This window comes from Manacus vitellinus, unplaced genomic scaffold (assembly GCF_001715985.3).
Source record: "Manacus vitellinus isolate BGI_N305 unplaced genomic scaffold, ASM171598v3 scaffold_2_pilon, whole genome shotgun sequence".
NCBI classification, from domain to species: Eukaryota; Metazoa; Chordata; class Aves; order Passeriformes; family Pipridae; genus Manacus; species Manacus vitellinus.
In genome coordinates this window covers 20,384,076-20,408,179 of record NW_021940208.1, presented here as the reverse complement: position 1 = coordinate 20,408,179, position 24,104 = coordinate 20,384,076, and the positions used below count along the sequence as shown (strand labels likewise).

Below are 24,104 nucleotides of genomic sequence, written 5' to 3'. Positions count from 1 at the left end.
GCCCTTTGAACTCTTACAAGAACTGCACGTTTAAGGAAATTGCAGAATAATATGGTTTGTGAAGCTCTGCTGCTCCCCGAACTGGGCGACATGTGTCTCCTCAGTGGCTGCATATGAGTAGTGCTGAGGACTATGAGCAGGCCTTTACTGGATGGGGGGAAAGGTCCACAAGAGTGGACCAGGGCAGTCATGGAGCTGCTTTTGGAGAAGCATCCATTTAGAACCTGTTCCCATCTCCTGTTTTAAGTGCCCTCTTTCTATATAGTTCAGACCTTTGGACTACCTATGCACAGGGGGTCCATGAAGTTTATTTAAAGCAGTAAATAGCTTGACATACGAGGACATCTTTCCTCAGGGTTCCAGTCAGTGGAAATATGTCATTTACAGCTAAAATTAGACTGTCTCCAGCTACATGAAGGAAAAAAAGTAAAAACTCTCAAGAACTAAACTCCTTCTGTTGGACTTTGTCAGATGTAACAACTCCTAGCAAAACTAACTGAGGATCCACAAACTGTGTCCAAAAGTATGTGATTTGGATCCAGAAAGCTGTGAATTGTTGAAGAGAGAGAAACAGACTGTCTAGACAAAAAAGGTTTTTCTCTTCCATGTGAGAAAATATAAATAAGCTTAGAGAATACTAATAAATCTTTCAAAGGCCCTAAATGAAACCTGAGAGTAGTCATTTTAAATTAGTTTTGCAGTTAATATTGTACAGCTCTTGACAGTACACTGTGAGACTGGAGTGGCAGAGAGGGGTTTGAAATCAGTACAATATTCTACTCATTGCTTCCATAAAATTTGATATTACAGATTTAGTTTCATAGAAGATGCTTTGAGCTGAACCCACAGATACTAGCATATAAAAAAGAGCTACATTTTGTTTTCTAGTAAATATAACCCTAGTCGTGCAACAATTTGCCTGGTGCATTGAACTCTAAACAGAGTTGAAGTGGCTGGATGCTTAACAATTTCCATCATCCAACTCTAAAAGGAGTGGGGAGAGTAATGGGGAGGAGAAGCTTGGACCCAAAATAAACATCAAAACCAAACAGAAAACCATTGCAAATTAACTACACATTTTGAATAATTTCTCTTTCAAAATATTTTATTGAAGGAACAATGAAAATAGTGTGTGAAGCCTAACTATGTATTGTGTTGCTGTTCCAGGCTTCATCAGCAGTTTCTTGATGTTTGGAAAGTTCTGAGACCCACCCTGTCGGACCACTTGTAACCAGTGCCTAAGACTACAGGAACGTATGTGTGGAAGAACCTTTCCTTGAAGGAAGTGTCCCTTGCTATACTGTGGAAACTCCGTGCAAGCCTTGCCAGGCAGGAGAGTAATTTGTGCTTCCATTGGCGCTTGTTTGTAATCTCTGCTTCTTATGCACTCCAGCACCCCTATCAGTTCCTTGTTCTCCTTCACCAGCCCTGCAGTGAAGAGGCTGCTGGGCTGGAAACAAGGAGATGAAGAAGAAAAGTGGGCAGAAAAAGCTGTTGATTCCTTAGTGAAGAAGTTAAAGAAGAAAAAGGGTGCCATGGAAGAACTGGAAAGGGCTCTGAGCTGCCCGGGTCAGCCCAGTAAATGTGTCACTATCCCACGTTCCTTGGATGGGCGGCTGCAGGTGTCTCACCGCAAGGGGCTTCCCCACGTCATATATTGCAGAGTGTGGCGCTGGCCTGATTTACAATCTCACCATGAGTTGAAACCACTGGAATGTTGTGAATTCCCATTTGGCTCAAAACAAAAAGAAGTGTGCATTAACCCCTACCATTACCGGCGGGTGGAAACCCCAGGTAATTATGTCATCTGCCAATGATTCACATCTCTCTATTAGCTCTTGCTCTAGCAGGTCTAGTCTTGGTGCATCCTACGAGTTGTGCTCTGAAATGTGAAAAGGCAGGCTCCATCTAATGGAAGGATCTTGGGTCTTACCCTGCCCTGTGGCGTCATAGCTCTGGCAGCTATGGGAGCTAAGGAGGGAGTAAGGAACCCGTTGCCCCGTGGGGTCTGCATCCCATCAGACCACCAAGGGTGCCCGGATCTTGTCCAGGGTGCTGAAAGCAGCTTCCTCTCCATGGATATGGGTGCAGAATCCTTCCCTCGTGAACTGGTGTCCATTTGCATTAAGTCTAGGCACCAGCCCAGACTTGCCACCCTGGCAAGATTTACGTCTCATTGTCTCAAAATCAACAATTGACTCATTAACCCACAGGAAACACTAGCTCTCCCTTTAAAGATAAGAGTTGCAGTAAGATTGCATATTTTGCAGTGGATATGAAACCAGATCAGTTGATTCTTCCTAAAATGCCTGGTGGCCTGCCTTAAATGGAATTTACTTACCTAAAGGGAGAGTTTATGTGAAGTAAATCCCCCAAGTTCTCATAAAACTTTGAAATTTTCCCTGATGATCCTCTTTAGACTGGACTTGGCCAGCACTAAAACACTGAAGGGTCACTTAATTGGGCTTTATGTCAATGAAACAACTGTTAAAAAATCATAGTGTTCAGTGTTGACTTCTATAGAGACGCTGGAAAGCAGGGCTGACAGAAGTCTCAAGCAGTCATCCTGTTTTCCTCTGCCCAGACCACCAAACCAAAACAAATGACAGGGTACATTCCTGATGGATCTTTTTCTAATGAGCTCTAAAAATCCCATGTGATATAGGCTCTACAATCTCCCCAGGCAAGTGAATCTATTGCTTTGCTCTTCTTACAGTTCAAAATGATTTCTAATGTCTAACCTAGCTCTCCCTTGCTGCCAAAAATCACACTAATTTAATTTACTAATGGATATGGTTGGTAAGTGTATTATTCTGTGATTACTCTTTGTCTGGCATGAACTTTACTCTGAGGTGACATTAGGATCAGATAAGTGAACTGTGGGATGCTTCTTTTCACATAGATGAAATAAGGGAAAGACATTTGTTAGCATTTGTTAAACAACGGGGACCGCTTCCTCCTCTGATAGTCCTTCCACTGTAGCAGAACTGTTGCTGTGAAGTTGTATCTGAACTGCTGTAAACATTGTCACAACTTTTAAATTTTACAGCTACGCTGAGTGCTGCTTGCTGTCAACAGTTCTCAGTGGAAAAAGCTGATTGCCTGCCTTGCTAAATAAACTTTTCAGTAATCTACAAGAAGATGCTCATAAAGTATCCCATTTTGTGTATCTTTCTGTTTGAAGGCTGCAGTCTTAAGTGTCTTTTCATTTCTTCTGGTGTAACTCCTGTGTAGTTAACAGAGTCTCCTCTGCAGTAGCTGACAGCACTGCACAGTGCTGTTTTCAACCCTAGTCTTGTCATCTGTTCAGTGTCAGCTAACAAACACTAGTACTGGAATAGTACAGCAGCTGCTAAATGGCAGCCAAATGTTTTATAATCTACATGCCAGTATTATTTTCATTTTAATGTCCATCCTTCTGCGGACCACTTTGCATCACTGCAGTCTTTCTTACTGAGTCAGCCACTCTATGACCAGACCTGTTGACTTTTATCCAGAATGAATGAGTTGTGTCAAAGATGGGAGGGCCTCACCCTTTCTTCAGTGGCCTGGCAGATCCCTAGACCACTCTTACTAGAGAGCAGCTTTAGGCTCTGGTTGAAAATTCAGCGGTTTCATTGCTTCTGCTATGTCCTCAGGCTGCCCAGCCACATTTTAGGTTATGCTGACCAATACTGCACAGACTATGCATAGCTTTTGTTGCTGCTACCAGTGTCCCCAGCAGATTTCTTATCAGGTCTGCCGAGTATCAGGTGCCAGTTAGAAAAAAGCAGCAAATATTTCCTCTATTTGTGCAACATCCCACTGCAGAGAGGGGTTAGGCCACCTAGTCTGAAGGAGATAGGTATGGTGGTTATGCTCTACTTCCCCCTTCATTGTTTTCTTCAAACAGCTCGTCAGAAATCTGAATTGTTTGTTGTCAGAAGAAGCCTCAGTTTCAGAAAAATCTCGAAGCTGCCTAAACATGTACCCTCTTATTTTTATGAGATCATTCATGTGTAGATATTGCAAATTTGAGGGTGCACCATTGCTCTAGACAGCAGGAGACTAAATGAATTTTTCACTTAGATTAACTGACTGCTTTCATCAAGCCCGAGTAGGACTAAGATGTGATAGCCTCCCAGGTGGAAGACTGCCCAGTTATCTCACTGTTGATCATGTGTTTGGTGTTTGGAAATAGTTGTGGGCACAGGGAATAGGTGGATCTCACCAGAGGGTAGAAAACTCTGCGGAGATGGACTGATGTGTGAGAAATCGAAGTGTGGATGTTGTACCTGGAAGTAAACTGAGACAGGTAGTTTGCTTGTGAGCCTCTGAAGTCAGAGGCTCTGGGCACAGCCAGGTTTCCAGCAAGAACTGCTGAAGCTAAAGGGAAGAGGAGAAAGCCCTGTGCACGAAAGGCAGTAGGAGGACTTGAGACATGATCGTATATGTCTTCAGTTAAACAAAGATCATCATATCATCAACACTTGAGCACGCATAGAAGGAAGGATCCACCTCTGGCTCCTGGTAGACAATAGCAGGTAGAAGAAAAGGACCCCCATTGAGTGAAGAAAGTGCAGGTAATTTATGAGGGCAGACAAATCCAAATACACTCAGTTACTTAGTTTTGAGCCTCTGATCACACTTCCTTCAGAGTGGTTGAGCCCTGGAGAGTGGCATGTTACCAAAAGAACAAGAACAAGGCCCTCAGGGGTACTCTTAGCCACAAACAAGAAAATTTCTGAATTCCTCACCACCACAGAGGCTTTAGCCCTCTAGGCAGTCACAGAACAGTCAGTGGAAAGATTAAGGGAGGTGGCAAAGACTGTACAGTAGAGCAGAAATTAAGAGTACCCAGGTCAGAGCTGGGAAGAAGTTCAAGGCTTGAAAATTCTTCTAGCATGCTGACTCACTCAAGGCAAATCAAAGGCTTTCCCTGGCAAGCGTTATTCACACATCCGAATTCTCAGCTTTCATTTAGAGGAGTTGAGTTCTCAAAGGGCTGAAGAAAGCATGTGGTACCCACAGTGAGGTACCAGCCTCTCAGTGCTGCATGACATTGCTGTAGCATAGCTATCCCTTGCTCAGCACCTCTGCTGGGTGCAAAGGGATCACCAGCTCCCCATTTTCTAAGGCTGCTGGTCAGAGCTGGCTGAGCAGCAGCAGACCTGGCAAGCATCATACCAGTTTCATGGAGCAGCAGAGGAAAACTCCAGAAGCAGCAAGAGCTCACAGCCTGGGGCTGCTCACAAGAGCATGGGATCGGAGCAATCCAGCTCACCAAAAACATATCTGCAGTGGTTGTACTAGTCTTGTCCCAATGTATAGCAGATGAACTTAGCAGTAAAAGAGTCTTTTTCTCTCCACTAGCTATGAAGAGATCCATGTGAAGATGTGAATACTTGTATTGCCTGTATGAGTCCTACCTGAAGAGTCTAGGAAATCCATAAAACTAAAAACGCAGTAAAGAAGCAGAAACACCTATCTCTACCAAAGAACTTAAGAAAGTGGTGGCAGAATTTTTACACCACAGATAGGGGCATATCAGATCCAGAAGGAAAGAAAGTAGTCTCCCAAGCAGAATCCTTGTCCTGGCCAAAAGCTAATTAGAAATGCATTGTGCCAGAGAAGGGTCTATGTCCAATCTCTTAATAGGTATCCCAGTGCCTGTGTTTCCAGGCAGATAAGAAGACTTCTGCAGTGAACTCCCTGACATCAGTCCAATCTTTTGTATGGTTTTAGGTCTCAGTTCTTCATCGTATGGGTGACTGACAAATTCCCAAATGGTATATGCTAGTGGGTAGGCAGATGCGTGGTTTAATCCTGCCCCAGCTGCAGCATAGTGCTACATCAGCACTATGATGTACAGCAAGAAGCTGTAAACCTGTCCTTGTTACCAGGCACTAGTAAGTGCCCCAGCTCTCTGAGCTGTTGATGTGCATTTCAAGGGGAGTGTTCCTGCAGCCTCTTCTCATGCACATGTTTTGCATTATCTATATATTACTTGCTTTATAGCAATTATTCCATGCTTTCATTAAGCTGGATAAATGAGAGTTTGCTATAATTAAAAGGTGTTAGCTAACCTGCCTAAAAAGGATTTGCCTTACCTAAGCAGAGCTTTTGGGCCCAAGCAGTATGTTAAAACATGTTCAAACCATATATTCCCAACAACATTTAAGACCAAGGGTGCCCATTGCTCTTTGTTTCTATAAACTATTAAGAGTAGACTGAAAGATTACATGCTGCTGAGTTTTAAGCCAGAGGAACTCTGCACACTAGGTCAATCAATACAAGCCTGCTGAATTGTCCCTGCTGTTGGGACAATTCATGCTTGTCACAATAGCTCAAATTGCCTTCTTATCTCTTCTGGTGGCTTTTAGATCTGCAGGACAGCTTAAGGCTACATGAATTGCCCACTGTAGGTGCTGTTCTCCCCCCAGGGACTATGGGGGACCCAATTAAAGCCTCAAGTTGAACTCTCATGTGTAGTCCTACTTGGCAAGCTCCTTTGTGTTCCAGCCTAGGGACTTCATCTTTAGAGGTAACTCACTAGTCAGGATTTTTAAAGTGTTTTGACTCCAATTCTGCTCTTCCTCTTCATGTCACAATCCAGAGTAATTCGGATCCGTTTTGGATTTCTCAAAGGAGCAATGGTGTTAACAGCACTGACAGTATGAGATGTAAGTGAAGAGAGTTTGTGAAGAGAGGTGCTCTCTTCTACTAGACCAATTTTTACATTGGTTAATTTGGATTTCAGTTTTCTGACCTGCATTTTTCGTGTCTTAAATACCAACCATTAACATATGCCTTTTTATGCTAGATCTTTTCTAACTATATTGCAAGAGCTAAATTGATATTGCTGCAATATTTTAATTGCCATTTATATTTCCTTTTAAAAATCCCACTGTCTGGCTGGTAGCATTTTCAAGTACCTGAGAACATTTTAAATCTGGTGTCTAGCTTCGGGTCTGTACTTCTTTTTGCCCATCTGTGACTCAATGGTAGTAAAATATGTTGTGTATTGCAGAGTACTATTAGTTGTTACTAAACGTGGCTGTGAATTTGGCACATCCTGGTGATAATATTTAGCAAAATCCTGACATAGTCAGTCTTTGAAGAAGGAAAGAATAAATAATTTTGGGATGGAGAGATGTGCCACTTGCATTTCTGTAAGAGGACTGTGTGCTCATGCTATACCTGTGAATTTTTTGGTACTTTGCTGAAGTCAGGATTCCATGTTTTGCATAAGGAACTGCTGTAACTGGCTGCAAATCTGCAGAAAAAAAAGTCCCAAGAATCAGCTTTTGATTCTGGATTTTGAACAAGTTTGTTGCCTTTCAATGGCTTATCTATAGATAGCAGTATTTGAGCAGCATGGAATATGCCTCTTTTTAACTTACAAAGAGATATACTTTCAAGAATGCAGTTTTAACCATTTTATTTCTTGTTGTTATTTTTATTTGCAGTCCTGCCTCCTGTACTCGTTCCAAGACACAGTGAGTTTAACCCTCACCTCAGCCTCCTTGCCAAGTTTCGAAACACTTCTCTGCACAGTGAGCCACTGATGCCGCACAATGCCACCTATCCTGATTCTTTCCAGCATCCTCCATGCACCCCTTTTCCATCATCACCCAGCCACATGTTTTCCCAGTCACCTAACAGCATCAGCTATCCCAACTCACCAGAAAGCTCTTCTGGACCAGGAAGTCCCTATCAGCTCACAGGTAATAATGAGCTTTTAGACATTCTGACTGAGGCAGTCGAGGTTCTTACCAGAGCCTGGAGTCAGGTGACAATTCTGTATGCTTCCCTTAGGCTGTAGCTACAGATTGAACTGTTGGACAGAGTGGACTTGGAATGTGATTTCTTGTTACTGCTTCTTGTGTATTTGACTCCCAGTCCTTCTGAGGGATGCTCAGAAGGGGGACTAAGGGACTAAGAATTGTAGTCATTCCACTCCTAGAAGTGCCTGGCTGAGATTTCATGATTACTGTGAGGAGGAAGTTGAGGAGAGAAGCAAGTGTGCCAGGCCACCTTCTGTCTAAAGCTGTCCATCCAAGCTTCCAATACAATTCACGGAAAAGAGCACTTGCAAGACCCAAGTAAGGGACCTAAGATGGTCAGAGTAGGAACCTTTAGAAGCTCCATCAAGAGAGAGGATAAAATGGGGAAATTGGTGTGCAGAAATATTTTTAAATGTGTGGTGATCCCACTGACAGTATAAATTAAGTTGTTTACCAATCTGGCCTAACTTGTGGAAGCCACTAGGCACATTCCTATGACTTTGGAACATGTTCCACAGTTCTGAAGTTGGGAGGGTTATGTCACTCAGATTGTTTGTGTTGTAAACTCCTTACTTAGTACTGCTCTAATTACCTGAAAATTTAACTATGCATTTGCTGTTAATGCAACACAGCTAAGAGATAGTTTTAATATCAAAACATGTTTCAGATTCACTTCTACTCTTTAACTTTCAAATAGTTTCATTATTCTCAGCTTTTTCCACAAAGATGAATTCAGATCAGAAATTTGTAGCTTAAAATTTTAGTATCTCAACTGCAAAGTGTTTAAATGCATGTCCTTAATGACATGCCTATTTTCTCTTTAAGTGCAAGAAGTTTATTTTTACAAGGTATTTGTAGTATTTGAACTTCCTTTTAAGCTGGATACTTTCAATACAGTGTGATGATTTTCCTTCTCTCTCCATTCATTGAATATGTCTTCATTAATTTCTTCTCTAGATCTATATTTCAGATTAAGTCATATTTAGCAACACTGAAACATTTCATTGAGTAGTAAGACTTGTTTGTCTTCTCCTATATTTTTTCTTTCACCTCTGTGTAACCAAGCTGGATTCAGTGGAGCTGGTCCTGACAGGTAAATCAGGCCCATTCCAGCTATGTAATGACTCTGACTCGTGCATTTAACTGAACTTGGGACCTTGCAAAGCTACTTAAAAATGGAAGTGGCTCAACCTTAGCTTCAGTATATCACAGCACATGGCATGCTGATAAGCATAATTTGCCTATGTAACAATCAAGGATGGAAGGGTATCTAAAGCAAAGTGGAGTTACATCAAGAACCTTGAGCAGGATTGCTGTGACCAAATATAGATGTCAGCTATGCTAATTTCTGCATCTCATGCAATTCTCTGTACTCTCTTTCTAATCAGTGGAGGAAAACAGGGACTCCTACAACAGGATTCATTGCATCTTTTTGTATATGTTCAAAGTACCTGAGATACACTGTCTCTGTGGGTGCCTATGTTTCTCTTGTGGATATAAGGAGAGCTTATGGTGACTAGCTTAGGCATAGACATCAAAAATAGCCATATAACCACATGATTGTGTGATTATATTCCTTTCTGTGACTTGTTTTCTCTTCCACTATTTCTTGGTTTTGTTTTACCATTCTAGCTTGTTGTATTTTATGTGGGAGGCTTATGTCACCTATATGTTAGAAATATCATGTGGTGTATGAAATTCCTAAATCCTGAACAGTGCTTAAGTAAAATTACATTCCTGTTCAGTACTTACTTGGAAGATTCAATGGTTGTCTTATGAGACAGTTCACAGTCATCCACTTCCAGATGAAGTTGCTCTGTTTTGAGGGCCAGCCAACAGACCCCAGACACAACAGGGAATTTCAAACTGGAACCAAATTAAACAGTGCTTAAAGAGATCCATAGTCCTACAAGCTTGTATATGGCTATAATTAGCACATAAGCTCACAGGGTTTCTGTTCAAATGAACAAAGCTACATGCTTTGAGTGCTTATGCAGTCAATGTTGACATTTTTTAATTTGAAAATTAAGACCTTTTTTCTTTGGCTTTTTGAAGCCTTCTGTCTTTCTTGAGAATCGCTGCTATAGAGTAACCTATTTTCTAGCTCATGTTGCTGGAAATGGAACAAATCAGGAGCTGGGCAGGTTGCGAGTTGATACTTTTTCTCCTAATGTTTTCAACACATCCATTGCTCCTTGACGGGAGACTGAACAAACCAGGAGAGGACAGACTTCCCTTGTAGGACAGAGGTAAAAAAAATAAATCTGGAAGGAGATTTGCCAAGTCTGATTTTAGAGTGTAAATGCTTTCCATAGGCTTTTTTTTATAGACTGTGAAGAGAGCTTTCTCCCAGAGGATCATTTAAAGTTAGCTTCTGCTCTTAAATCATCTCCTTAAGTTTTAAATTCATGAGAGAAGTCTGGAACTGAAGGATCAAACTTCATTACTTTTGTAGGGTAACAGCTGGTGTTAAGAGAGAACTTGGCACGGGTCTAGGCCTGAGGCACTGTTGTGACTGTCCCTCTCTCAAGTGCTGCATGTCCAACATGACAGCCCTTCCTTCCCATCTTCTCTGAACACACAATGGTCTTAATCTAGAGACTGAAGGGAGGTCAGGTTCAGATTTGTGCTGTTTCCAGCCTTCTCTAGCTAAACAATGCCAGAGAGGTATAATATTCACCAGGAAAAGCCAAGAAGGAATTTACCAACATACTGATTTAGGCTTCTTTCTTTCTTTTTTTCTCTTTCTTTCTTTCTTTATTTCTTGCTTTCTTTTTCTTGCTTTCTTTCTTTCTTTCTTTGCTTTCTTGCTTTCTTTCTTTGCTTTCCTTCCCTCCCTCCCTGTCTCTCTCTCTCTCTGTCTGTCTCTCTCTCTCCCTCCATCTCCCTTCCCTTCCATCCCCTTCCCTTCCCTCCCTCCTTCCACTCCCTCACTCCTTCCATTCCCTCCCTTCCCTTCCCTCTCTCTTTCTTTCTTCCAGTGGAAACTCCACCTCCGCCCTACCACACAAGAGAACCTGCAGGAATGCACAATGGACGGTCAATGGATGCAATAGCTGAAAGTCAACTAGTGCTGTCTTTGCCCAATGGAGGTAAATCTGCCGATGGAGAACCTGAAAGTAAATAACCATTTGTACTATTTTTTACATAAAAGCTGTTAAGAAAAAGAATTGTCATTTGAACAAAAGGGTTCAGTGATGTGTAATAATAGGTTTCAGGCAGTTTTGCAGTAAGGCTCTGTGCTAGACCCACCCATTACCTAGCAGAATAGGTTGATGTAAGAATACCATGTATTATGTGCAAAGTTACAGAGTTTAGACTCTGTATTTTGTATTTTTATTTGTATTTTTGTACTTTAACTACTTTATGTAGTCAACTACTTTACTACTATTACTTTACTTTTGTACTTTAACTACTTTATCTAGTTTATTTGTATCCATGTACTATTACATTTAAAAGTTGTTAATGAAAGCAAGCACTGTTATCTACATCATAAAGATAAATATATCAAATCTAGCATGGTGGGGCAGTATAACACACAAAAGCATTATCAATATCAGAACTCTTTTTTTTACCACCTTCAGCTCTGGGTTTCAAGTACTTTAAAGTCTTGTGGTAGGAACCTTTCTGCTGCCATCTTTGTATAAATGTTACATTACTGGCTGGCTAGAAAAGAAAAGGACATGTTCTAGTTAAGTACAAAGAGATTTTTACAGAAGACCAACCTCTGTCCTCTTATGAGAATGCTTTAGTGGGAGAGGGTATGGATGGTCAGAGAAGAAGGGTCTGGGATCCTCCTTGCACCCCTCAAAGCAACTTGGTGTCATCTTCATCATGGTCCCTGCTACCTTTGCACCAGTACTGGCAACTAATGTCTCCACTATTCAAAGCCCATTGCTGGAGAGTACCAAGGGCAAATGGGAGTTCCTCTGCTGGGTTTTACTTTGGCTTCCTGCTACTGCAAAGGAAAAATCACCATTGTTCTTTTAGTCCATCATATTGTATTTTTAAATAAATGTGGTTTATAGAATGAGGACTGAACACTGTGCACACACATGCACATTAAAAAATTACTGCCAGTTCTTCTGAAAAAATGAGAAGGCTGTATGTAGCATGGAACTGGAGCAGAAGGAAGATGAGTGGGATGGTGCTAATTACACAGAATGACCAGATGATAATAAGTTATCAGACACCAATACTTTAAAATAAATTGTCAAGCTACTTTAATCTCTTTATCATAGTTTACCACCCTGATCACTATCCTACTGAATATTAGTTAGGAGTTTATTAGAGGTTACGCACAGAGGCTCTGGGGGCAGGCAGGCTTACATGCCTGTGGTGAGCAGGCAGGATAAGGTTTCCTTCTAATTTCTGTAGGAAAAATGAGGCTCAGAGATTCTGTTACATTTTTCAGTCTGTCTCTGACTTAGAAAACCTGGGCATGGGTAGATCCAAAAGAAATGACCTTGCTGACATTTCTGCTTACGATCCCACATGGAAGCAGAAAGCCTGAAAGCATCTAAAAATTGAGAATGGGGGATGGGAGGTGGGGGTAGTGATTTATTACTTCTGAACTACAGAGTCTGGTATTAGGCTGAAGGCTTGCCTTAGTTTTGACTTGCTTTGAGCCCATCTGTCATCCCTAGCTCCTGCCGGTGTGTAGAGCAGATGTATCCCTTACTATTTCCAGTGTATTATTTGGGCCCCAGTTCAGCAAGGAATGTCAATGTGTTAGAGTTAAGCTGGTGCATCAAACTTTTGCATGTTTGGGACTTGAATAAAAAAAGTTAAGAAGCAAGGGAAGCTGCTGTTGGGATAAAGCATGACATAAGTGACTGTTTAGATGGAGAGATGGGGGGCTGAGAATGGGAGGGAGGAAAGAAAACAGAGAAGGATTGTTTAAAAAATATTACTGAGACCTGAGCAGCTGACTAAGTTTTATTTCCTACAGACTTTCGGCCTGTTTGTTATGAAGAACCCCAACACTGGTGCTCAGTTGCCTACTATGAACTCAACAACCGTGTAGGGGAGACTTTCCAGGCTTCCTCTCGAAGCATCCTTATAGATGGTTTTACAGATCCCTCAAATAACAAAAACAGGTTCTGCCTGGGTCTGCTGTCAAATGTAAACCGCAACTCTACTATAGAAAACACCAGGAGACACATAGGAAAAGGTAAGAGGAAATCCCTTCTCCTCAGGAATATTCAGAACTCAGAAGATCCACATATTGCATTAACAAACCTATCTGATTTGTTAAATGCGCTTGTCTTAAAATAAAAGCTCTGAGATTATTCTGAAATAGAAGAAAAGCAGCTGATTCTTTTCTGACTGGATAACAATCAGCAGAGTAACTCCTTACAAAAGCTGTTTACTTGGCCAGTGAAGAGAAAAATGTTGTTTATAGTTATGTGTTCTGATTTAGCAGTATGTATTTTCATTTTATTTATTAGAGCTTCTGGCAACTGGGAATATTACCATTGAAATGCCACTACAAGGATAATTGCTGGTGCCTGAGGGCTGATTCTCCTCCCACCAAATAACAAAGGGAAATGGATGAAACACTTAGTAGTTGAGTTACTTAGCTGAAGAACTCTTACCAGAGTTGTCTTTGTAGCTCCCCCTGCCTCGCTGCCACCACCAGTCTGATTCCCTGCTTTGCCAACTTTTCACCAGTAAAACTAAGGCTTCCATTCTCCCACCAGTGGTTCTCTTTGTATGCTCCACTTCTGGTGTACAGCGTGCAGAATCATATGCTGCTGGTGAGAGGCCACACCTGGACATGCGTGACCACACACAATCTGCCCCAGCTCACTGGGGCTGTGTAGGGCTTGATTTTCTCGCAGAATTTACTGTTGTTTGTGATGGTGAGTCAGAAGCCCTGTGCCAGCCACTTCTCCATGCAGATGAAGCTTTTCATGTTCTGGTATATCCAGTCTAGACTCATTATCTTGCCAACCCAGCCTCGAACCAGTAGCTACTTGGGAATGCATTTCCCACTGGGCTAATTAACTCTAATTGTTCCACTGCTATTATCTTGTCAACCTCACCTTATTTCCCAGGCCTAGAGCAATATTTTAATTGGCTCTTGATAGTCTAGTGTTGAATGACTGAATACAAGGAAGCTCTGAGACAAATGTAATACAGTTTTTGCAAACAGCAGTGAACCTGAAGGCTGGTGCAGGAGATGTGCTTTGCTCTTGCACTTTTCTCTGGGAGGGAAGGCACTTGTGTTGCAGATGTCCTGTGTGAAGCCAGTGTGATGCTACAAGTGTCTGTCATAGTGGTTTGTTGTGAGAGGTGCAAATGTGTTGTACATCTAGTTCTAACTTAGTAAATAAAGCAAAGCTTCCCTATCAGTGTAAGTTGTCAGAGGGATGTAGATGAAAGATGAGCCTGGCCCTAAAAGAATGACAAAGGATCCCAGCTGTCATTTGAGGATGTTACATCCTGTGACTTTCTGTGCCAAAAGAGGAAGAGACAGAACAAAAATAAGATTAGGGAAATGCTAATGGTCTTCATCCATTTAAATCTGAAGATCTGTCTTCATTGCTTAAAAGTCCTTTAAAGTCCTACACTAGGAATCTGCCCAAGGGAAGGGAGCAGGTTGCCCAGAGAGGAGTTTAGTGTATCAGAGATCCGTGATTTTACTGTTCTTGCCTGTTTATGTAAATCTTAAAAGAACATATACAAGTGGAGTATAAGTGGCACCAGTACAGGCCTGCAGAAGAGCACACAGCAGCTCCAAAATGTGTAGTTCAAAAGCATGGTGGACAGATGAAAGCTACTGAAATGGATACAATTGTCACATGTTAACAGGGGAGAAAAAAGAGTGAGTAAACAAGATTAGCTCAGTAGGATAAGGATATGCGATTGAATTGTCATCTAGTGTATCAGCGTGAAACGGTTTCCTGGAAATACCACATCAAAGCTAAAAACAATCCAGAACACAATGCAACATCTACTAGCAATTGGACCTGTTTCAGCAGTTAGACTTCAAGGACAAAAAGGGGACTTTTGATCAGTGTCAAGGCGATGTGGATGCTTGGAGACTGCTGAATTTCCAGCTTCTGCGAGGAGCAATGAAATTCCACTAAAACATATGGACCCTTGATTTGGTCTTCTACAAATATGTATCTAGCAGCTTGGTTTCCTTGAGGGTGCTTTCCTCTGATGAATGAATACTAGAAGGATAGAAATACATACTGATATTTCATTACTGCTGTATTTACTGCTTTTAAAAAGTCCACAAGGAAAAAGCAATTTGTAGCATCTGCTTTTGGGACTAACGGTGGTTTTGTTACTATAGCAGACAGATTGGGCGATGCCTTTGAAAGAATTAATTTTTTCCAGAAAACGGGTTACTCAATATACTTCCAAAACCCAGCCTTAAAAATTTTTCACCTTAATACCACAAAGTGTGGTGACCCTAAATCAGTAGCCACACTTTAAGATTTGAAATGCGGTGAATTTTTATGTCCTTATTCTTCTCTCCTTACCCTCTGTTCTCACTCTACCTGATTATTTCAGAAAATTATACGGACTCCATCAAGGTCCTTCCTGTTTTCAGTCCTTCCCTTTTATGCATTTCCAAGGTAGGGAAAGGAGAGTAGGTCAAGTAAAAGCAGTCACAGTGTGCAGCACCCCACAGTGTCTGGCGTAGTCAGAGCAGACCTGAAGACTGGTGGAATGGAGCTGTCCCCTTGCTTGTGTTCCCAGTGCAGCACCAGTGTGTATTTCAAGCCACACCCCTGCCACTCGCATCTCATTTGAGATCTTGTGGGTGCATAGAAGTCAAGTGGTGGCTTGAAGACAGACTTAAAGGTTCCTGTCTGAGTCACCCTGGAAAACTGTGGGAGAACATAATCTTCCCAGATTCCTTTCCCACTCAACCTGCTTTTCCCTGAGCCTTTCCCACTTCTGTTTAGAGGCTGGTTTTGTCCTGGGGATGTGCTGCTACCCCTTGTTGTTATGACCACAGAATGATGAACAGACTGGGAATATGTAACCAGTCTTTTTATGAAAGACACTAGGAATAAAAGTAATTTCAACTGCATTATTAAAGCATAGTTATCACTAGGTTTGGAGGCAGTCCACTGAGGCTCTGTGAAAATGCACATTTTTATGTAAGTGTTTGAATGCCATACCTGGGAATAGAGAGGAGGATTTTACTTTTATTTAGTGGTGGTTTTTATGAGAACAAAGAATTGAGTTCTTTCACCTCTCTTGACTATGGGAGGGGTTCATTTCCCCTAATCCAGCCATGGGAAAGGTGACTGCCTGGGCATTTTCACAGGATGACTTGGCCCCTTTTAGGGTGTGGCTTCATGCTCACGTTTAAGCAGGCTGGGTCCCCATTGCCGCGCTTGCACTGATGAAGATCTCACTGCAAATAAATTTGGTTTGGTTTGGTTTGGTTTGAAGTTTATTAGCTGGTTCCCGATCCTCAGCCATTGCTGCCAGCATGAAAGCAGGTGTGAGAAGAAACAGCAGGGGTAGGGAATGGGAGAGCCTTTTCAGCACCTACACAGACTTCCATGGGGTTAAACTGGCTGTAAGCCTGCACTCTGTAGCGGATGGAATGAATCATCTGGTCACAATGCCTCTCATCATCTATCAGCTAGGGAAGGTGTCTACACAATTAGCTTACACAAGATCCCTAACTTTAAGGTTACTGAATTAGGCTAAGATAAATTCTCACACCAATTTAGGTATATTTTCATGCAAGCAGATATCCTGAGGGGATCAGAGTATTTGAATGGATAGAAGTGCTTCCACCTTCATTTCCCCAAGGCACAGTCAAAATTTGAAGGTTAGTGTTGGTAAGTCACTTGGGCACTGGAAAGTTCAGAATAAAATCAGTCCTTTTCTTGCTAAAGGTCACTTGGAACAGGATCTGACGAATCAGTCACATCAGGTAAATGCAAATACTCGGTTCTGATGTGATGGATAAAGCAAAATACAGAAAAGCTATTTTAAGTACACACTATGCTGTGTTTTAACTGTATGACGTAGGATCCTGTAGTAAAATAACAGCATGCAGTGAAGTGCGTCTTGGTCAGCGTGCATGTTCTCAACAGAGAAAATACACTTCAATGTGTAATGTAATACTGATTTTTCAGTTCTTGGATAGTTTTGATTCATGGTTTGTATATGGTTGACATGTGTTTGATACTTATGTATGTGTGTCTGTGATAAAATACTGTGCTGTTGGGTAAAAGAAGTAAACCAAGTTTTACTGAGAAACAAAGAAAAATACGGGCTTCTAAAACTTTTTTTTTCTAGACCAGTACCTCAAAATAGTGTTTATGATATTTTCCTCTTAATGTTAGTGGCCCCTTGTACAGTACATAGATATGCACACATTTTACTGTCTTCTAAAAGGTAATGTATAGGTACCAGGTATCTGGAATGCTCCTGAGTTTGTATGCCAGGATAAAAGAAAAAATTATTTGTATAAAGAGTGTTGTGAACAATGGAGAAATGATACACATTACGTTTTCTTTTTCAAGGTGTTCATCTTTACTACGTTGGTGGGGAAGTTTATGCCGAATGTGTCAGTGACAGCAGTATTTTTGTGCAAAGCCGCAACTGTAACTACCAGCATGGTTTCCACCCAGCCACTGTCTGCAAGATCCCCAGCGGCTGCAGCCTCAAGATCTTCAACAACCAGCTCTTCGCCCAGCTGCTTGCCCAGTCAGTCAATCATGGTTTTGAAGTGGTGTATGAGCTGACCAAGATGTGTACTATTCGAATGAGCTTTGTTAAAGTAAGGATTCTTTGTTTTCTCTTGCATTTCTGAAAAGGCAATTCCCATTACTTTCTAGCTCCCATCAAGTCCTTTCTGAAGCAATTCAGACTGCCTCTTTTCCAGTATTGCCTTAAACTTCTAGGTGCTTGCAATCATTAGTTTTGAGGTCAACCTCCAAATTTCTTAGATTCCAAAATTTGGGTATTCCATAGGCTCTCTGTGGAAAATAGGCAGAGAATGCATGGTGGAGTTCTCCCACTGATTGCACAAAAAGCTCAACTTGGAAGGGCTTAGCAAAATGTAAATGTCTTAGGCAGTTGTGATCTCTCATATTGTTACAGGTTTGCAATAGAGCTTGATAGAGCCATAGGTCTGAAAAGAATGTCCTTATGTCTCTAGGCTAATTTACAGTCTCACCAGTACTATAGACTGATATATATGGTCTCAGTCAACAAACACTGGATCCTTCTTCATCTCTCACTTAGCTTGCAGGGAGTTGTTGTTTGCCATCTGCCTGATCCCTGGCTAAAGATTGTTGTAATTTCTGATGAAGTTCCCTCTGGCCAGCCACAGGATCAGAAGGGCTTCTTGCAAGCAGAATAGAAAAAGAATATCTGATCTTCTCTCTGTTACTTGGAAGAGACAGGAGGCCACCAAAGCAATTACTGTTTCGATGTCTTTCATATCTGAACTTCACAGTCTGACTGCTGTGTGATATCTGTGTGATATTTGTGGGAGTTTCTCAAATTTTCTGAATGGCCTTCTCACCAGAATGAGATCTCTTGACTCCTTTTAGCACTTAAAATTTACTTAGGTGCCTGCTGTAGCATCTAAACCCCAAAGAATGGTGGGTATTTAAAGATTGTTTGCAGATATGCTAGACTGACTTGCTATAGAGCTGCCGGGGAGAGCTGGCAGCAATGTTCAGCCTGCAAACTAGAGGAGCTGCACCATTAGAAGCCAGTTGGTCCTGCTAGGTACCATAAAAAATGGCTTGTTTATGTGCTTTCGTCTTGCAGATTTGTTTCTATACAAATGACTGAATCAAAATGATTGAATTCTAAGGTACTGAAAAATTGCTTGAGGCTTGAGCCCAGTTACCTTATGTTCTACAGAGCAGATGAATTGAGTCCTACACATCTTTCTGACTTTTTCAAGCCATCCTTGGGGACCCATCTCCTTAAGTCTCTGAGAGCATAAAGAGTGCTCTGTAACTTCTCCCAGGAGTCCAAGCCAAAATCTCCATGCCCATCACCATGCTGCTGCTTTGTTCTTGTGAAGGAGCTGACATCTTGTTCACATGCAAAGTTTAGGGGGAAAAAGGAAAGCAAGAAACTCAACAAACATTTTCTTTAATTAATGGAAGACATGAATGGGCATGTTGTTTGTAAAGGCAGTGTAGCCAGTTACGCAATATTTTCATTATCTCAGCAACTTGGGGACAGTCTGTTTGATGTGTTATCTGCCTCCAGGCTCAGCATGGCAGCAGAAATGGTGATGTTGATGCACTCTATATTGCTGCTGCCATATTATCATCTTGCTTTGTTGAAACAATAGCAGCTACTATAGTGCCTCAGGCACCAGAAGACCAGTGCAAGGAGTTCTTTTGAAACCTTTCCCATGACCTTTGGGAAATTGCTATGCAAATCTCATCTAGGTTCTTTGTTCCTGGCCTACGAATACCTTTTCCTGTACTCAGTCTTCTCAAAATATTTCTCTCCCAAGGTGTGAGCCCCTGTGTGTTCAGTCTGGGGTCAGGAGTGCCGCTGGATGTTGGGTATGCAGTTGCAGATAGGGGCATGCTGTCTGTCAGAGAGCCCCCAAGAGAGCCCCCAGGTGCAGGGTGATGCTGTGGCTTCTCCCCTGATTCATGTCCAGATGCTGCTGGTCACCTACAACCCACAGGACAAGCACAGCTAAAGGGCTGGAGACCCTGTCTCCTACCCCACCAATGCTTGAGCTACCAGCTGGGAGACAGCAATGGGGAGGGACCAAGACATGAGAAACTTGCCAGGACTGTGTTGTCTTCTGGAGGCAGGACATGGGACAGAGGGAGGTAAATGTCTTGTCCCCTCTGATGTCCTTTGTGTGCCCACAGAGCAGCTAGGAGCTCAGTTGTGGATGTACCATCAGTGAGAGCAGTTTTCATCCATTGAGCACTTCTGATAACCAAAGCAGGATGGTGTTGGCCCCTCTCCACAGCTGAGGCAGCTGAAGCACAAAGGGTAGAGATGAAGAGTTTCTCTAAGCTGAGGTCTGAACCCAGCACAACCCCTCACACATTTTCCCAAGTCTTGGGGCTAAGGGGAAGACCCAGCAGACTCGACTGTGTTCCATGGCATGAGGTAACTCAGTACTCTGGGACACGGCTGGAGCCTGGGCTGGAGAGAGCTGTTGCCCACAGGAGGCAGGGAGGGCTGGCAGGAACAGCAGGACCCTGTGGGGGTACTAGTATCCTCTTCCTACCATCTGTGCAAAACACTGTCACAGCTTTGCAAGTTGTGTTCATCTTATTCCCTCATTAAGAGAATCTGAGTTCATTTTGACCCTGGGGATAAAGGAGGCTACCTGCGACCCCAGAGTGATATACAAGGGGCCACAGGGGCCTTGTCCTTCTACTGTTTCCCCTGGCAGGGCTCCAGCCAGAGACAGCATCACTGGGAGTGTTTGGGAGTTGCCAGCAGAGGGAGATGGCCAGCCGCCTGCATGCACTGCCAGACTCCCCCAAATCTGGCAGGTTGTACTTTCAACCTGCAATTGCCATTCCTCTGGCTTTTCCATTCTGCCAGTCAGCAGAGGTGCGTCGGCTCCTCTAATGCCCTTCTGGCTGTGTATCTTCATTGCAGCTGAGTACTTGCAACTTCATCATCTCGGGAGTGTGACGGCACTGGCATTTTATGCAAACATTTACAGAACATCAGTCTGAGGTCCTGTGAACAAAGGCCCTTTCTAGCTTGATAAATGCTCTGCAGTTCAGAAAAATGCTGCCTGTTTAGAAGTACTCTGGGCTTTTGTGGGTCCATATTTTACTCTTCTGCTTTCTTTCCCCTTTTCATTATTTAGTAGCAATGAATTTTATCCAAACCACTTATTATGGCATCCTGTTTTGGTGTTGATCTTAATTTTGCAACTGAACATCTAAAGAAGTGGGCTCTAGCACCTTCACTTGTCGGAGTTGTTCAGCAGTCTACAGTTTAAGTGCTTTTGGCAGGCATCATTCTTAATATACCTCCACATCCTTTTTCCATGACAAGAATACCATCCTGCCTAACTAGCATAATGATAGGTAAGACTCAGTGTCTGATCAACATCCCACAAATGAAGATCCTCATCCTGTAGTGGGACCATGTTTTACACATTGCCCTGTGGAAATCCCAGTTCAGTTCTGCCAGTGAGACAGCTGGTGAGCTGCAAGACTTGGGGCTGTGACTTGGAGGCCTCGTGTTGCTGTGAAATCAGGCTGCCTGCTTAGGGAGTAGACACTGAGCCTGCTTGAATCATAGAATCATAGAATATACTGAGTTGGAAGGGACCCATGAGGATCATCGAGTCCAACTCCTGGCCCTTCACAGGAGAATTATACTATGTGCCTGAAAGCGTTGTCCAAACACTTCTTGAACTCAGACAGGCTTGATGCTGTGACCACTTCCCTGATGTGCCTGTTCTACTGCTCAACCACCCTCTGGGTGAAAAACCTTTTCCTGATATGTAACCTAAACCTGTCCCTTGAGGCATGGGGGCTCCAGGCTCTTTTCTCCCTGCCAGCACCACATCCCCATCTTCTGTCAGATGCTCTGTATCCCTTGTCGCACCAAAAGAGCTGGAGAAATTACTGCAGGACTTCCCACAGCAGAGAGCTGGGAACTCCTGTGGGAAAAGAGGACATGTTCAAGGATAGAAAACCTATGGAAAATATCTATACATAGGTTAGGTATGGTACATAGGAACTGCTGAAAGTTTCCAGAGGTTTAGATAAATACCTAGAACTTCTAGGGTGTCAGACTCATACAATGCATCCCTACCAGTACATGAAGCAGTGCCCAGGATCATACCCAGTTCCTGTTAAAATGTTATGAAAGAGCCTGGCCTGCTTTTTATCTGTGCCAGACAGCAGTCTGCCAGACTTTCCTGGGCATGTCTCTGGGGTGCAAACAGCAGGGACCGTTCCCCATGGGCTGTTTGCAGGCAACAAGCTTGGAAACAGGCCTTTCCATGCCAGTTGTTTTCAGCACTTGGAAGTGTGAAGATATTTTTAATTTAATACCATAGAGTAACCATATAGGTAACTGTGCTAACAATGACCTTAAAAAGTAGCAAAATTTCTAGAGAAAATTATCCCTAGGACAAAGCATTACATCTTGGGAACTTGGGTGGTGTACTACTTGTAGTTGTGTTAGACTGTCAGCACTGGAGTTGTGATTTAATGTTTTGGTTTTCTTAAAAAAACTGCTCACTTTTTGGTCCTTTTGTAGGGCTGGGGAGCAGAGTATCATCGCCAAGATGTTACAAGCACGCCCTGCTGGATTGAGATCCACCTGCATGGACCATTGCAATGGCTGGATAAGGTGCTGACACAGATGGGCTCACCTCACAACCCCATCTCCTCAGTCTCTTAAGAATCATCTCTAGAATTTCTGTAGGATGGATGCTATTGCAGGCAGTGGCTTATAGAATTCCCAGTGAACAGAAGCTTCTATATGTAGATGTATGTAGATGTAAATATATCTATACATAGTCTACTCTCTTTTTTTTTTCCCATGCTGCATTTTGTGGTTTCTAGTTACTCTGATGCCAGTACAACAAGTTTAGAAATTCAGGTATAGCATATCTGTTCTCTAGTGCAAAATAAGCCAAATTCCTGCAAAAGTGTCAAACATTTCCTGTGAGCATCTTCATTCCCCAGCCAAGCCAGTAAATGGTGCGAATTCTCAGCACTTTCATGTGGGTTCGGAAACCTGGCTGTAGCTGTTCCTAGTAGGTGAAATTCACCCCTCTGCAGGCAACCAAAGTCAGATCTCTATGCCATTTATATCCATTTTACATCCTAATTTCAGGTCTAAAAGTGGACCTTAGATGGTGCACAGGATTTATGCATAGAGATGACTTTTATCTAGTGAACTGAAGGACTAAATTGCAATTCCAGTCTGACTCCCTACTGCAAAGCATGATGGGACAACAAATCCTCTGAGGAGCTGAGGCACCTGCATCTCCCCTAGGATTTGGCAGGGGGAGAGAACCCTCAGGACATACTCAGCACTGGAGCCTTATCAGAGCATTCTGGACACCTCCAAGTAATCTGTTACTGTTGACACAGTAGGGTACGGTATTGCTGCACTGAAAAGCAACAAGCTCCTAAGAAAAAAATAATAATTGAAATATAGGCCTATGAGTTAAAAAACTAATTAACTTCCAGTGCTTTTTTGCAAAGTACATACATACTTGCATATGTATCCGGCATGTAAACTGAATCCTATCCATGATACAGTGTTGATGTAGTTTGTTTTGAAGTTAGGACTGTCCGTAGATAGAATACTGTGCTGATATCAAGGGTACACCTCAAAGGGGCTTGAACTGTGATTCAGAAAAGGGAAATGACGTGTGCATTGAAGAAGCAAATAATTACTTTATCATTCTTCTTGCGATAGTCTCCATACTGGGAGCAGGAAGCCCCATGCCCACAGGATGCAATGAGAAGGAGATGGGAGTCAGCCACCTCCATCCCCTGTACTGGGCCAATCCTTGGGATCTGACTGCATCACTCGGGTCTGACAGAGAGAGGGCTTCCCTGCCAGTCACTCCATACGTCCCCACAAATGGTTTCTCGTCTTAGATACAGGTTCCATCATTTGCTGTGCTTTTGCCTTGCCTGCAGGTGATGGCGAGGTAGTGTAAGTCATGAACAAGCAAAGAGTGAGTCGATGTGCAGAACCTTGTCTGTGTTCCTTCTGTAAGCAGGGAAACCTATTGCCCATACCCTCATCCACAGAGCCAGCCTTACAAAATGGTTCAGTTTGTAACCTTTTCTGAGGAGACAGGTGAAACTCTTAATACATTTTGATTGTCTCCATCATTTTGCTGAAAGAATCAAGTATTATTTCTTTCAAGGCATAACAGTTCATTGAAAATTGTTTTGCTTTAAGGATCAGAAAGAGTGATAACTTCTCCAATCTCATTCCTCCATGGAATACACTAGAAGTATCATGAGGAAAAAAAAATGTTTTACAGAATGTTTCTTTTCTTCTCCACCACAATATCTGGTGCTACACATTTTGCTGCATAAGTCAAAGAGGATGCCTGAAATCTTCAGCTACATCACATATGCAAAGGAAATAACATTCACTGGAAAGACAGTAAGTAAAGTAACAGTGTTATTTCAGTGCATCTTCAGCTGCCTGTGGAATTTGCAGGACACAGAAGGATAAATTATTGTTAAGTCTGAGCAGTAATAGCAAGTTGTATATGAAATTTGTACATGTTCTGTCACCATTTGACATCAGGGGTGTCATGTCACTGTGAGATAGGAAAAGCTTTACGGTCTCTTGCAGCAATGAAATACAATAATAATATTACACAGAAATTCCAGGTGTGCC

The 24,104-nt window shown here is 42.4% G+C and overlaps 1 protein-coding gene across 2 annotated transcripts; it reads left to right on the top strand.

The window, feature by feature from the left end:
* Positions 1 to 493: 493 nt before the first annotated feature.
* SMAD9 (SMAD family member 9) lies at positions 494 to 23,797 on the top strand. 2 transcript variants are annotated; one of them, XM_008934255.2, is made up of 7 exons: positions 494 to 607; positions 1,168 to 1,794; positions 7,449 to 7,706; positions 10,748 to 10,858; positions 12,718 to 12,939; positions 17,276 to 17,532; positions 21,987 to 23,797. In XM_008934255.2, exons 2-7 carry the CDS (start codon positions 1,383 to 1,385, stop codon positions 22,128 to 22,130), a joined length of 1,404 nt encoding a protein of 467 aa, XP_008932503.1. In that variant the 5' UTR covers positions 494 to 607; positions 1,168 to 1,382; the 3' UTR covers positions 22,131 to 23,797. The 2 variants fall into 2 exon arrangements, with proteins under 2 accessions (XP_008932503.1, XP_008932502.1); XM_008934254.2 differs by having other exon boundaries at positions 10,748 to 10,885.
* Positions 23,798 to 24,104: the final 307 nt, after the last annotated feature.

What these genes read in the sequence shown, in the direction of transcription:
- SMAD9 (XM_008934254.2), top strand. Translation starts at nt 1,383, where the DNA reads ATGCACTCCAGCACCCCTATCAGTTCCTTGTTCTCCTTCACCAGCCCT. An exon ending in CAGGAGACACATAGGAAAAG is followed by an intron (nt 12,940 to 17,275) that starts GTAAGAGGAAAT and finishes TTCTTTTTCAAG; the next exon opens with GTGTTCATCTTTACTACGTT. An exon ending in TTCGAATGAGCTTTGTTAAA is followed by an intron (nt 17,533 to 21,986) that starts GTAAGGATTCTT and finishes GTCCTTTTGTAG; the next exon opens with GGCTGGGGAGCAGAGTATCA.